General features: G+C 45.7%; 1 protein-coding gene across 8 annotated transcripts in view; it reads right to left on the reverse strand.

Moving 5' to 3' along the window:
* Positions 1-12,475, reverse strand: part of LOC135897938 (testis-specific serine/threonine-protein kinase 1-like) — a 330,453-nt gene that overhangs the window by 94,498 nt on the left and 223,480 nt on the right. For all 8 annotated transcript variants that reach the window (XM_070533514.1, XM_070533515.1, XM_065426647.1 and 5 more), the window contains one exon: positions 3,037-3,193. In XM_070533514.1, the coding sequence (XP_070389615.1) occupies positions 3,037-3,193 (157 nt within the window). The remainder of the gene's footprint in view (positions 1-3,036; positions 3,194-12,475) is intronic.

The following is a 12,475-nucleotide window of genomic DNA, read 5'->3' on the forward strand; positions in this document are numbered from 1 at the left end:
GATTGTTAAGAAGGATGGCAGCTGGTGCTTTCGTGTTAAATATCGCCGTCTGAGTAATATCACGTGCAAAGACGTCTACCCGCTGGCACGCATTGATGACACCTTGGACTGCCTTGCCTCAGAGCCTCCCAATCCTATACGTGTTTGCTTTATGGTTTGGTAGGGTGATGCCAGTTGCTATCGTTGACGGCGGGGTTTCTGTGTAGAATAAACTGCAACGAAAATGAGGGCTGTGATTTCGCGTTTCTACGTATCGAGACCGGATAGACAGAACTTGAAGACGAGTGTAAGACAGGGGTGGAAAGGGGAGGAGTCAGTAAAAGTAACAACGAAAACAACAGGGGGGTCGGCGTGGAGATGAACAGCCTGAAAAAATTGGTGACAAAACCACGTCTGCAGGTGGCATGCGTTGCTGGTTCAAGAATCATCACAAGTATCTGATCATGAAAAGCACGGATACAGAATGCAGAACGAGGTAAAAAAAGTGATCAACCATGTAAACAATAAATGAAAGCGTGAATAGACAACAAAATTCATCAGAAACAAATGGAGAGACACACTGTAATCGACCTTTCCTATGGTATGTCGCACCATGCCGGCGATGTCGGAGCGTGACGTCAGCGCCGCACGTGCAGTGACTTTGGTTGTCAAAACAGAGCCACCGCCGATTTCCGGCGTGGTGCAGTCGCGAAGGGGCTGGGCCTAGGTGAGGGCCAGGTGGACGCATTTTTGTTGTTGTTGTTGTTTTACGTGAACCCTCAAAATGCTCTTGACAGCCACATTAGCAGTATTGTGTGTAGGAGAACATCAGTGTGGGGTAAACTGCGTGATGAAAATACTGGGGACGCTGACCTTTTTTACTTCTGAATGTGAACCACGTGCTGGTCTGTGATGGATACTCAGATCAAGGATGTTGCCTTTTCCAAAGAAGCGTGCCACCTTTCTTGTGGTGTAGTGAAGTGCGCGGCGATAAATAGCGATGATATTGCCTCATCTTGGCGTGGGGAAACGTGACAGATTGCTTGTTTTTGTGTGTGTTTGCGCGGTGCACTATGCGATGAGCAATACATCTCGCTTGCGAGAAAGTGAAGGCATGTTGCGTGTACCAAGGCCAGGCGCTGTTAGAACTTCAGGGCGCGCAGGTTTTTGAACAGGTGTGAGAATGAATGAGATGCGACGATTAGTGAGTGCATAAATTTCGGTGCTATCTTCATTGTGTGCAGAAAAAGAAAGAAAAGAAAAGGCTTCTTTTGAGCAAACTGAAAGGTATAACTATAAATGAGCTACTGCCATGTTTTCACTACTGGCGAAGCTGCGTGTGTACATTTGTACGAAAGGCAAACCACTGAAATTATTGTTTCTTTAACGAAGATCAAGTTCATCGGTGTGAAGTAAAAATGTACTTGCTTCTTTTTTTTCTATTGTTATACATGCTTCAACGGCACGAACATTATGTAGTGGTAACACTTATATATATGCAAAAGTTGGGCCTTCTAAAGTTGAGAGCAGTAAAGGGAGGCAACATGCACTTTGGAGGCATCATGCACAGCGCAGTCATTGCGTCAAGAATTATGTGTTTATGCACACTTTTGCTGTGTAGATGCACATAATTAAAACTCATAAGTAAAATTAAATTGTGGCGTTTAACATCCGTAAGCTGCACAGTGGCCTATCAGAGGGGGGGGGGAGGCAGTAATGAAGGGCTCCGACATAATTTTGACCACCTGCGGTTTCTGACCGTGCTCCCAAAGCATGGTAAGAATTGTTCTTTTTTTTATTTCTCCCTCATCCGGATTTAGGCGCCGCCGATCGGTGCGGCTCCACTGAACCACCCTTGTGGATATGGCTGATATGCGTACACGAAGGTTGCCTTGTACATCGTTTAACACTGCACTGTAAACTGGGCGCAAATTACTGCGTTCACAACAATTCAATACATAATTTTGTCCAAAGGGCAGTCATTTGGGCGAAGTGTCATCTACGCACCGTGACACTGTGCACCTTCTGTGATAAAATGTTCGCTTTCGAAGAGTAATATGTTTTTGTGGCTCTTTAATCTACGACAGGGAGGAATTTTTAGAAAATGACGACATGCCGACTTAATGGAACTATGTGCTTGGCGACAGCATTAAATTTTTGTACTGGAAACAGAGGACTAATATTTTCTTTCTAAGCACAGTTTGTAGATGCAGTAGCTTCTCAAGAATAGCAATATTCGAAAATAAAGGTTGCTGCAGTTTATATACAATCAGCGCTCTTAGAGAGAACAGATAGCTTGAACTTCTTTTGCCAACCAGCGCCTAGCCCAGTTCGAAGATGCGGAAGTAGGGAGGCGCACTTGCAGGGACGTCACCCTCTTTGCAGACAGGGGCAGGTTTATTGCAAAGAAATTGGGAGATGCGCGTATACTTACATTATGAGGTGATTTCGAAACCAAGGTATTCAAGATGAGCGTGAAGTCCTCCACGACAGTAAGGATAGAGCTTTAAGATGTTTGTATCGAAATCTGTTGTACGCGATTGTATTTAGAGTTATAGAATAAAGAACTTAATTGAACGGTAAGTGAAGGCTGTCAAGACACGGCAAAAGCAATATTAGAAAACTTGAAGCGAAGTAACAACACTGGGTGTGGAACACGCATCACACGGCGCTGTGGTGCGTGTTCGATTCTTACGTCCAGTGTCGTTATTGCGCTTTAATTTTTCTGATAATGCCTTGCCAACTAGCCCACCTAACCGTCTTATTTGGAAAAACAAGCTAGGAAACAATAGTGTCGTTTCTTAGAAGAAGACCGCTGCGCTGCGCGTGTTTTGCTAAAACTGACAGTGTGCGAGAGCTCACCAATAATTCCGCGTAAAGCAATGCGCCCCCTCTCAGTGCTTGGCACATTACGCGACACTGTATTAGTGAAAACTGAGAGGGAAGTACGACGACGGTTTTCCCCATTCATGAATCACCTCTTCTCCAGGTTACTCGTGGCTCAATATGTTAATTATACTGTTGTCTGCGCAAGTGCGCATCACGGCCGGAGAGTACCTGGTGCCTCGGAGCCGTGCGAGACGGATGGCGCAAGGCCGCTTTGTCGGCTGGTTGCCGACGTGGCACTGGTCTCGGCATCGTCCTTGTTGGACGGCTCTGCTTCGGGGGCCAGGTTGTCCGCGGGCTTGCCAGGGCTGTCGTCGCGGTCGGCGTTCTGGGCAGGAGGAAATCCCAATGACGCGATCACTGTCTGTTAAAGAGCTGGCTACCGCCACCTGCATGCGCCACTGGGTAAAGTAGCGAAGCCTCGCTGAGTCAATTGAAATGGAAACAATTTTTGGAAACAATTCTTGTATGGTGTGAAACATGGGACATGAAACTTAACACTGACAAGACCATCTTTCTTCGCTTCTCTCGCAAAAAGCTCCGCTTTCTTCTAACTACAGGCTAGGTTCGTCACCTTGGCTGGAAGGGACTAAATATAAGTATTTGGGTGTCACATTTACGAATACTTCATCATGGAAGAGCAGATAACATCTGCTCTTCCGCATTCCGGAAACTATACTTTTTAAGACATAAGCTTAGAAATTCTCCCCATAGCGTAAAATTACTTGCTTACAATTCACTAATTAGGCAGAAACGAATATGCATGCGTTGTCTGGTACCCGTTTAATAAACGCAATATCGCCCGCCTAAAAAAGGTACAGAGAAAAGCTGTAAGGTTTATATACTCTAAATTTTTCCCGCGTGACTCACCCTCTTATTTAATGCAGATTAACGGTATCCAATGGCTTGAACAACGAAGAAAAAGTTTACGTTTGCAATTTCTTTTCTTGCTTTGGAATCAAGGTCTAGCTATTACCCTTCTCCATATGTGTCGCTTTCAACGTCGAGGCATACACGCCAACATCATCCTAATTCCCTGACGCCGTATATTGCGCGAACAGATTTATTCAAGTTATAATTTTTTGCTCGCACTGTAACCGACTGGAACGATTCTTTATTGCCTTTTGCCACACTTTAATGTTTCTACCTTTTTTATCATTGTTTTGTTGCCATTTAACCCACCCTGCTTGGACATGTACAAGGTTTACAATAAGAAAGAAAGAAAGAAAGAAAGAAAGAAAGAAAGAAAGAAAGAAAGAAAGAAAGAAAGAAAGAAAGAAAGAAAGAAAGAAAGAAAGAAAGAGTAACAGAGAGGAATCGTAACGAATTGTATTTGACGCCGTGCCGTAGGCTGGAGGAGTGGCCAGTGTACAATCAACGATCAAGGCAGAAAGCTGGGCTAGTTCGTGTGTCATCATTATTCAAAAGACTAGCGCAAAAAAACAGGGACAAAGACAGAGAAGACGACAGGACGAGCGCGACGAGCGCGATCAACGACCACTGAATTTCCGGGCGCCCGGCAATTCGAACGGCTTCGCGGCACCACCATGTAACCCTTGGGTGAATGTATAAGAACGTCTCAAATTTCGGATGTAAGAACCCTTCGCCGTCCGATTTTCCGGACTGTTTGTCGTGACCGTAGCTACGAAACGGCATTAATTAAATCTACCAGCGCCGCCATTTTAGTTACCTCGCCGCCTCAAAGCAATGCTCTCGCACGCATATCCGCTGGCAGCCGTAGCCGCCCCCGCGGCAACACTAGGCCTAGCTGCTTCGACGTTGGCTTCTTGCCGTTCACTGCCATGCTTTTTATTGAAATAAATTGTCGCTGTCAGCAATTCCACCAGCTATGCATTTGTGGAATTCGCAAAAGGCTTCGCAGCTCTGAAAGCACGACGCATTGCATAATAGCGGTTCCCAAAAGTCACCTTTGCCTTAATACAACTATGTTACGCTGCGAAGCATACACGATAGTATTGGCGGTGAAACATAAGCGTGGGAAGAGGCAATTGTTACAGGACACAGCATGCATTCAATAATAATACATGCGTGCACGCGCCGTCTCCTGTCACAGTACGAGCATCGATATGCCTATTAAGTGTACTAGCATACCTTGAGAGCTTTTCCGTGTGTGCCTGCGGTAATTTGAGCCCTTAAGGGCAGTAAAAGATATGCATTCATTTTTTCGAACTGCCAGATTGTCGGACGTTTGGCACCCCCTAGGGAGTCCGAAATATCGGACGTTGACTATGCAACTCTCCAACAGGATGCTTCAAATGGTCCTTGCGGCGGACGCCCAGCCAAAGGAGGACAAGAACACAAAGGACCTACGCATTGAGGAATCAACGGGAAAGGAAGCGTGTCGCGGCTTCTTTGAAGGAGCTTGAGCTCAAAAAACAAAGTGTTGCCATACGCCGAGATGCAGGTGTCCCTCATCCAATCCAAAATAAACTCTTTAAAGCAGTGACAGGAAACACTGAGGCGTCGAGCGTGGGATGATAGCATGTCGTGACAGTTGAGGTTGACTTACCAGCGGTTGCGAGAGAATCTCACTTGTGACAAAGTTTAGGCCTCATACCAATGAGCTTGCTATCCGTTGATGGAAATAGCTCATATTCAAAAACGCTTGCTTCGGCATGCATCTACGTTTTAGTCGTACTTAAGAATGTTCGACTCGATTTGCAATGGGTATTACCATTGTTTTTCCGAAGATAATTTATTCGCCATGCATTTTACTGTCCCCTCCTTTCTGTTTGCTTCTCGAATAAAATAAACACTACTCCTTACTATTCAAAATTGATTTAGTAATATTTTTATTCATATAGCCTGACAGCGTCAGGCGACATGGTGTCAAGCCATAAAGTTGTGTGCCACTCAGGCAATTTTGCAAAGGCACTTAGAGAAAACCTGGAAAACTCAGAGAATTTGGAAATATCGACTTGGTAGGCGCCCTGGTTATTTGCACAGCAATCTTAGCAATGCTATTGCAGAATTTATTTATGCATTACTATTTGCCTGAAATTCCCTGCCTGGAGGTATTGAAAATGATTTGAGAGTGCGCTTACAAATGCAGCAATATCGGACTAATGCTTGGTAACTTACCGTAGTGTCTTGAACGGTACACTCTAAAAACTAGGAAGGGTATCGCAGGAGTGAAGCGGCCGGTTCACTCTTCAAAGCGTCGTTTTACTCTCGCAAAATGTCGAGGAGAGTGAAATGCATTGTTCACTCTCTCACCAAGGAGAGAGTGAAATGTGCTTTTCACTCTCCCCCTTCAGAGAGAGAGAGTAGTTCTACTCTTGCGGCAATAGAGAACAAAACGTAGCGTGATCTTCTGCTTCAACTGTAGGTGGCTGGCCTCGAACATGGCAATGTATCATTCATGCACGCTGAGCAAAGAACACATCGTTTTGCTTCTAAGAGAACAGGCCGCCGCAGTTCAAAGGAATGCGTAGCGAGCGCTCTACTTTTTCACTCGGAGTTCTCCACCGCGCGCGCGCGCGCTCAAGATCGCGGAACAACACAGCACCGGAGAAAGGTGATCTTTTATTGTGTCTGTAGCTCTCAATTTACTCATCACGGCTTTTCTTTGAATGCCTCAACCGTTGAGCTTCCTGCTTCTGCTCCTCCAAGTACATTTGTCGCCGGTTCCATGTGCCTAAAACTGGTATCTGCAGCTCCTTTGTAATTTGAACTTTAAGGATGTCGCTTTCCTTCTATTACCTCCACAGACAATTCTCTGTGACATGCGAAGAATGTCACAGAAGGGAAAAAAAACACTTGGCAATGTCTGCTATGTCTAGCCAAGTGTACAAATTTAAGGACTTTCCAGTACTTCTAAACATTCCAGGCTTTTCAATGCCTTGAAAATGGCATTTTAGAAATAAAGGGTTTTCAAGGATCGCTACAAACCCTGGTTTCTAGCACCTAAATAATTTTACAAGCTTATTTTGGCATGGAGTTCGGAAATTCATGCTTTTTAGCTAACGCTGCATCATCTCTGTACATTGAAACCACGAGAGCGCAACCATTTTGGAGTAAAGAAAAATACTGAAAGCTTTTAATACCACTCTTTTTCTATGGAGCTTCGTATTGCCTAGTTAGGTTTACGAATGTGCCTGGTTTTGGTGGGCGTTTCTTCGACATTTTCTGTGAGAAGTAGATGACTAACCCCCGTATTCAGAAATGTATATTAATACAAAGCCCATGCTTGACTTTATATAAACGACGCCTGGTGCGAACGTCCCCCAGACGCTCACTGCCTTTCTTTTGGTGCGTTCACGACTTGCGTCATTTAGATAAAGTCAAGCATGGGCTTCAAGTTATGATGCATTTCTGAATATGGGGGTAAGCGTGCGCTATTTCGGGCAACGCATTGTGCCATTGACACTGAGAGGAAACAGGGAAAACAAAGTTAACGCCCTATACTCCTAAACTTTCGCGTACCTGTGGTGTGCGTGTATCGTGGAAGAAGAAAGAGCGCTAACAGCAGGACGAAAAAAAGCATCGACCACACCAGCGCTTCGTGGTGTTGTCCATGTTTTTGCGTCGTCCTTGTGTTGCGCTGTTTCTTCTAAAATGCTCAACCAACTAGCCCGCAAGTCTATCCTGTGCATATATATTGAACACACGTATGAATGTAGATGGTCTTCGAAGCTTTTAGAACGAGCACTGCCACAGGATACGAGCAGTGCACGCGTAACAAGTGGACACATTACTCATTTAAACATGCGTGCCAATGCATGTGACGCGGCTATCGGCATAAGCAGTCTCCAAATGCTGGAATGCGTGCTCTTCAAAACGCTAACGATCCGCTGCTAATGCAGAACAACAGCTCACAGCGGACTGAACCAAACTCTAAACTAATGCACTTGAAAAGAACGCCTACACGGCAGCGTGAGGCACGTCGAAATGCCTGGTACTGGCATCGCAGTTGACCACATACGAATGGAACTGGCGGAAAAAATAAACAGAAATGCTCACCAGTATACGCGCGACTTAAATTCACATACGTGGATGGTTGGCACGATACTTTGTATCCGCGTATTTTCGGAGAACATATAATGCATGGACTGGAAAAGCACTCGATCGTGAGCTGAACGGCACATTTGTTATTTTCCTGGGGTGACGACAAGCCGTGAATAGTTCTCACGTCGTCGTCTACGTTGTATTCCTCCGTTAGTCGTAGCAAGGAATGGAAATGATGCAAACGCAAACGTATTCCAGTACACAACAGCACAGCACACTGCAGAGAAACTCCGACCACCGCAGCCGATTCCTCAAATACATTTGTTATGTATATAAGCTCTAAAACAACACGACTGAGCGTGGTGGCTTTGTGGTGTAATGGTTAGGATGTGTGCTTTGAATTGTATAGATGCGAGTGTACGCGGGTTCGAATCCACGTGATGTATAGAGCAATGTGGTTCTCCATAAGTGTGTGATTCCCTCGACTATTGTGTTCTAATTAGATTATGTGTCTCCTGATTGTGAAATATGCGAAGATATTTGCGGATTAAATGTGAATTAGCTTTTTTTTCTCCGCAGTGGCGTTCGGGACACATACGCATAAGCCGATTACGAGCCGTCACGACTCATGGTAGGCAGCAAATAGCCAGGAAAAATGACTTTAAAATCCTGCATAACATTGCTCACGCCTATTCTGAAGGCCGCTTGGAATCGGGCCACTGAGTCTGAGGAGCCGCCTAGAGAACGGTGTATCAGCGACCCTAATTTTATCTGATTTCCTGCCTGCATGCGTGGCCAGGACTTCGCTAAGAGGGTATTGGGAAGAGTAGTTGCACTCTGTTTGGGGGAGTAGAAGTACTCGGTCTGGTGGAGTGCCATTACCCCTACGGTGAGAGTATTACCACTCTGCGGAAGAGTACTAGCACTCCCTGTGGGAAGGGTATTATCACTCTGCAGAAGAGTACTAGCAATCCGTTGCGGCGGAGTAACAAAACTCCGTCAACAGGAGTTGACCTACTCTTTCTCAAAGAGGGTCGATCTACTCTCGAAAAGAGAGTGAAATATGGGACAAGCCGCTACTCCCTCAAAGGGAGTGCCCGGCACTCTCTTAGTTTTTAGAGTGTAGTAAGCAGTTCACAGGTGACATAAAACGTGATAATAATTTGAGCCCATAGTGGCTTTAATTCTTGCTCCATTGTAATGTGCCAACTGATGGTTCTCATTCAGTCCACTGGCATCAACACAGAGGGCGCTGCTGAAAGGGCGGGATAATATGTGGATATACATCGGGGCATGCTCCCTCACCTGCTTTAAAGGACGTCCTTCAGGGCGAGTGAACGCTAGTTACGATGTCATTACATAAGCTGTCGCTAATTTCAGTTGAAATGGTTAGAATACACAAAGTGGAATGTACATATGGGCCAATTTTATTCAACAGCCTGTTAAAAATGATTTCCCAAATACATTTTTGTGGTTAGCATTGCTCATGTTTAATTTTATGATCTGCATAGAGTATTGTAGTTGAATATTTTCTGTACATGCCACTTTCATAAGTCATAAAATTTAGTATATTTTTCACATTGTAGCTTAAATGCGCTGTTATATGCTTCCTTACCAGCTGCCAAAATTTGAAAGAATATGTATTCCGTCCCACTTATCTCGTAAGCTCACCGCAAGGGAACACTTAAAGTCCAGTGCTACCAAGCCAAGAGTCAGCGCACAAATGTGCTAGTAGTGGTGTGTGGACAAGTTGTTCTGGTGAAGCCACTGCATCTGCATTCAAAACATTTCAACTACGAGCGAGTTCCAATATTGTGATATCATGCGTGCGACGTCGGACTTGGCTGCAGACGTTGAGTCGATGACTACAACACAATCCCTGGGAAAAACAAGCAACAACCCAGAAAAAGAGAATAGCAGGCAGGTGAGGAATGCCGGATCATGCGACGGAAATAATCAGAAGAATAAGAATGGGCTGGGGTGCGTTTGGCAGGCATTCTCAGACCATGAACAGCAGGTTGCCATTATCCCTCAAAAGAAAAGTGTATAATAGCTGTGTCTTACGAGTACTCACCTACGGGGCAGAAACCTGGAGGCTTACGAAAAGGGTTCTACTCAAATTGAGAACGACGCAACGAGCTATGGAAAGAAGAATGATAGGTGTAACGTTAAGGGATAAGAAAAGAGCAGATTGGGTGAGGGAACAAACGCAAGTTAATGACATCTTAGTTGAAATCAAGAAAAAGAAATGGGCATGGGCAGGACATGTAATGAGGAGGGAAGATAACCGATGGTCATTAAGGGTTACGGACTGGATTCCAAGGGAAGGGAAGCGTAGCAGGGGGTGGCAGAAAGTTAGGTGGGCGGATGAGATTAAGAAGTTTGCAGGGACTGCATGGCCACAATTAGTACATGACCGGGGTTGCTGGAGAAATATGGGAGAGGCCTTTGCCGTGCAGTGGGCGTGACCAGGCTGATGATGATGAGGGAATGCTGAAGAGGGAGAAGCACGAGGCAGGAAAGCATGCGCTGCGCAGGCTCGAAAGAGGGGCGACATGGAGGAGGTGCCACTTAGCCTAGTCTTGCTATTCCAAGGAACCGTACTGTTCCGGGGATGTCCCCGGACGACGGTCCATGGTAAAGCTGAGCCTGGTGGATGGAGCCGACTGGCTGGTCACGCGAGAGGACCCGCGCCTGCCGCACGAACTGGGCCACGCTAACCGTAGCTGAGGGCCGCTCCTGCCCCTCCCAGACAACGCAGCTGGGACCGGTTCATCGACCGTGCTGGTGTGAACTACCAAGGGTCGCGTTGAGGCCAGCCGCGACAATGCACCCTGCGGCGCTTCCACGGCCGCGACCTCGGCAACGGCCCCGACATCTGGGCCGACGCAATTTTGCTCGGTGAGCCCGCGTTTATGCGATTATTGTCACTCTGATTTATCGCGCCGTTAATGGGCAAAGTAGTGAAATATGCAGAGCAACCCTATAGCTGTGATCACGCCCTGCTTGTTGATTCTTGCCAGCTATAACAACGTTTTATTCTGCTTGTTCCTGCACGTGCTGTAAATTTAGCTTATTCAATCTTATGAGAGTGTAGCGAGAGATGGCATTTCGTCTGCAAACGTCTCCGTCTAATATTTGCACCAAGGTTGCCCTTGCGTGCACGATATCCTCCGAAGAACCTGACATTACAAAGATACGTGACCACTTTGACGAAATGCAGCACCAGCGAAAATATCTGCGCATACTTGTCCAGGGCACCAAGTGTGTCTACAGTGAAAACATTTCAAGTACCAGCATGCATGGCAGCTCCATTGCCAACGGAACTGAAACAGAGTGGTGTGCTCCCAAGCTATTCACCGATGGAACTCTGCCGGAATTGTGTGCCAAATATTTTTGGATGTGAAAGTTGAGCTGAACTGGCAAAGCATTTATCGGGGCTACATGTGTGAAAGCTTTTTGTCATTCAGAGTTATTTTTACAGCGAAGCTGTTAGGCCCTACTTGGTCAGCATTTTTTGTGTCCGTGTCCGTTAGCAAAAACGTGGGCCGATTGTGGTGGCAGTGCAGGGACAGAAGCTATGGCTCATAGTCCCGTAAGGCATAGGCTTCAACCACTTATCAAAGTGAAGCGCACAGTGCATAGGTTCTTTGGAATCATGGACACGGCATACAGAACAGCGTACCTTTCAATAGAGAACGAGCGCAAAACCAGCATCCGAGCTACATACCTGGTAATAAGTTGCTCCTGGTAACAATTAAAATGAAATTATGGGGTTAACGTGCTAAACTACGATCTGATTATGAGGCACGCCGTAGTGGGGGATTACGGATATTTGGACCACCTGCGGTTCTTTAAAGCGCACCTAAATGTAAGCACATGGGTGTTTCCGCATTTCCCCCCATTGAAATGTGGCAGCCGTGGCCGGGATTCGATCCGGTGACCTCGTGCTTAGCAGCTCAACACCATAGCCACTAAGCAACCCCGGCGGATGCCTGGTAACAATGTGAAGCACGTAGCGCTCTTCGCATACCTGCCGCAGGCTATTACTGCTCCGAAAGCTGCCGCGTTGATGACAACTTGCGACCTGCGAAGTCACGTCCCTAGCCCTGTTATTTGTAGCCGAAATGTTTAGCAATGGTACTTTTCTTGTGGAACCTAAAATTTCGGATTATAAATTAGTATATTTAAACTAAACTAAAAAAAATGTGCTGAAAATGAGAAAACGTTTTCCTTGACTGTGATTAGAGACTAAAAGAAGGCTGACGACACGGTCAGGGCTGATTATTTGTACACGTATCTTGATTCTGTCAGTGCTGATGTTGAGCGTTTGTGGCAAATTTTTCCCTAAACTAAACAATATTGCATTGGTCATTTCATTCTCACAAAAAAAATTTAGAAGCGTCGCAGAAATCGTTGGAACAGCAGGGCTATCAATGCAGACTAAAAGAAATATAAAGCGCCTCAAAAAACGGCACAAAGCTTTTATGTCTCAGTTCAGTAAACTAAAATATGATTTAATGACGAAAGTTGGACATGCAAGAAAGAATTCCTTCAGCAACACTTTGGCACAATTTATTACGCTGCACCCAAAAAATTTTGGCGCGCCATAAGTGAAACTAATGAGGAGATACAGCAATTA

This window comes from Dermacentor albipictus, chromosome 2, assembly GCF_038994185.2.
Source record: "Dermacentor albipictus isolate Rhodes 1998 colony chromosome 2, USDA_Dalb.pri_finalv2, whole genome shotgun sequence".
Lineage (NCBI taxonomy): Eukaryota > Metazoa > Arthropoda > Arachnida > Ixodida > Ixodidae > Dermacentor > Dermacentor albipictus.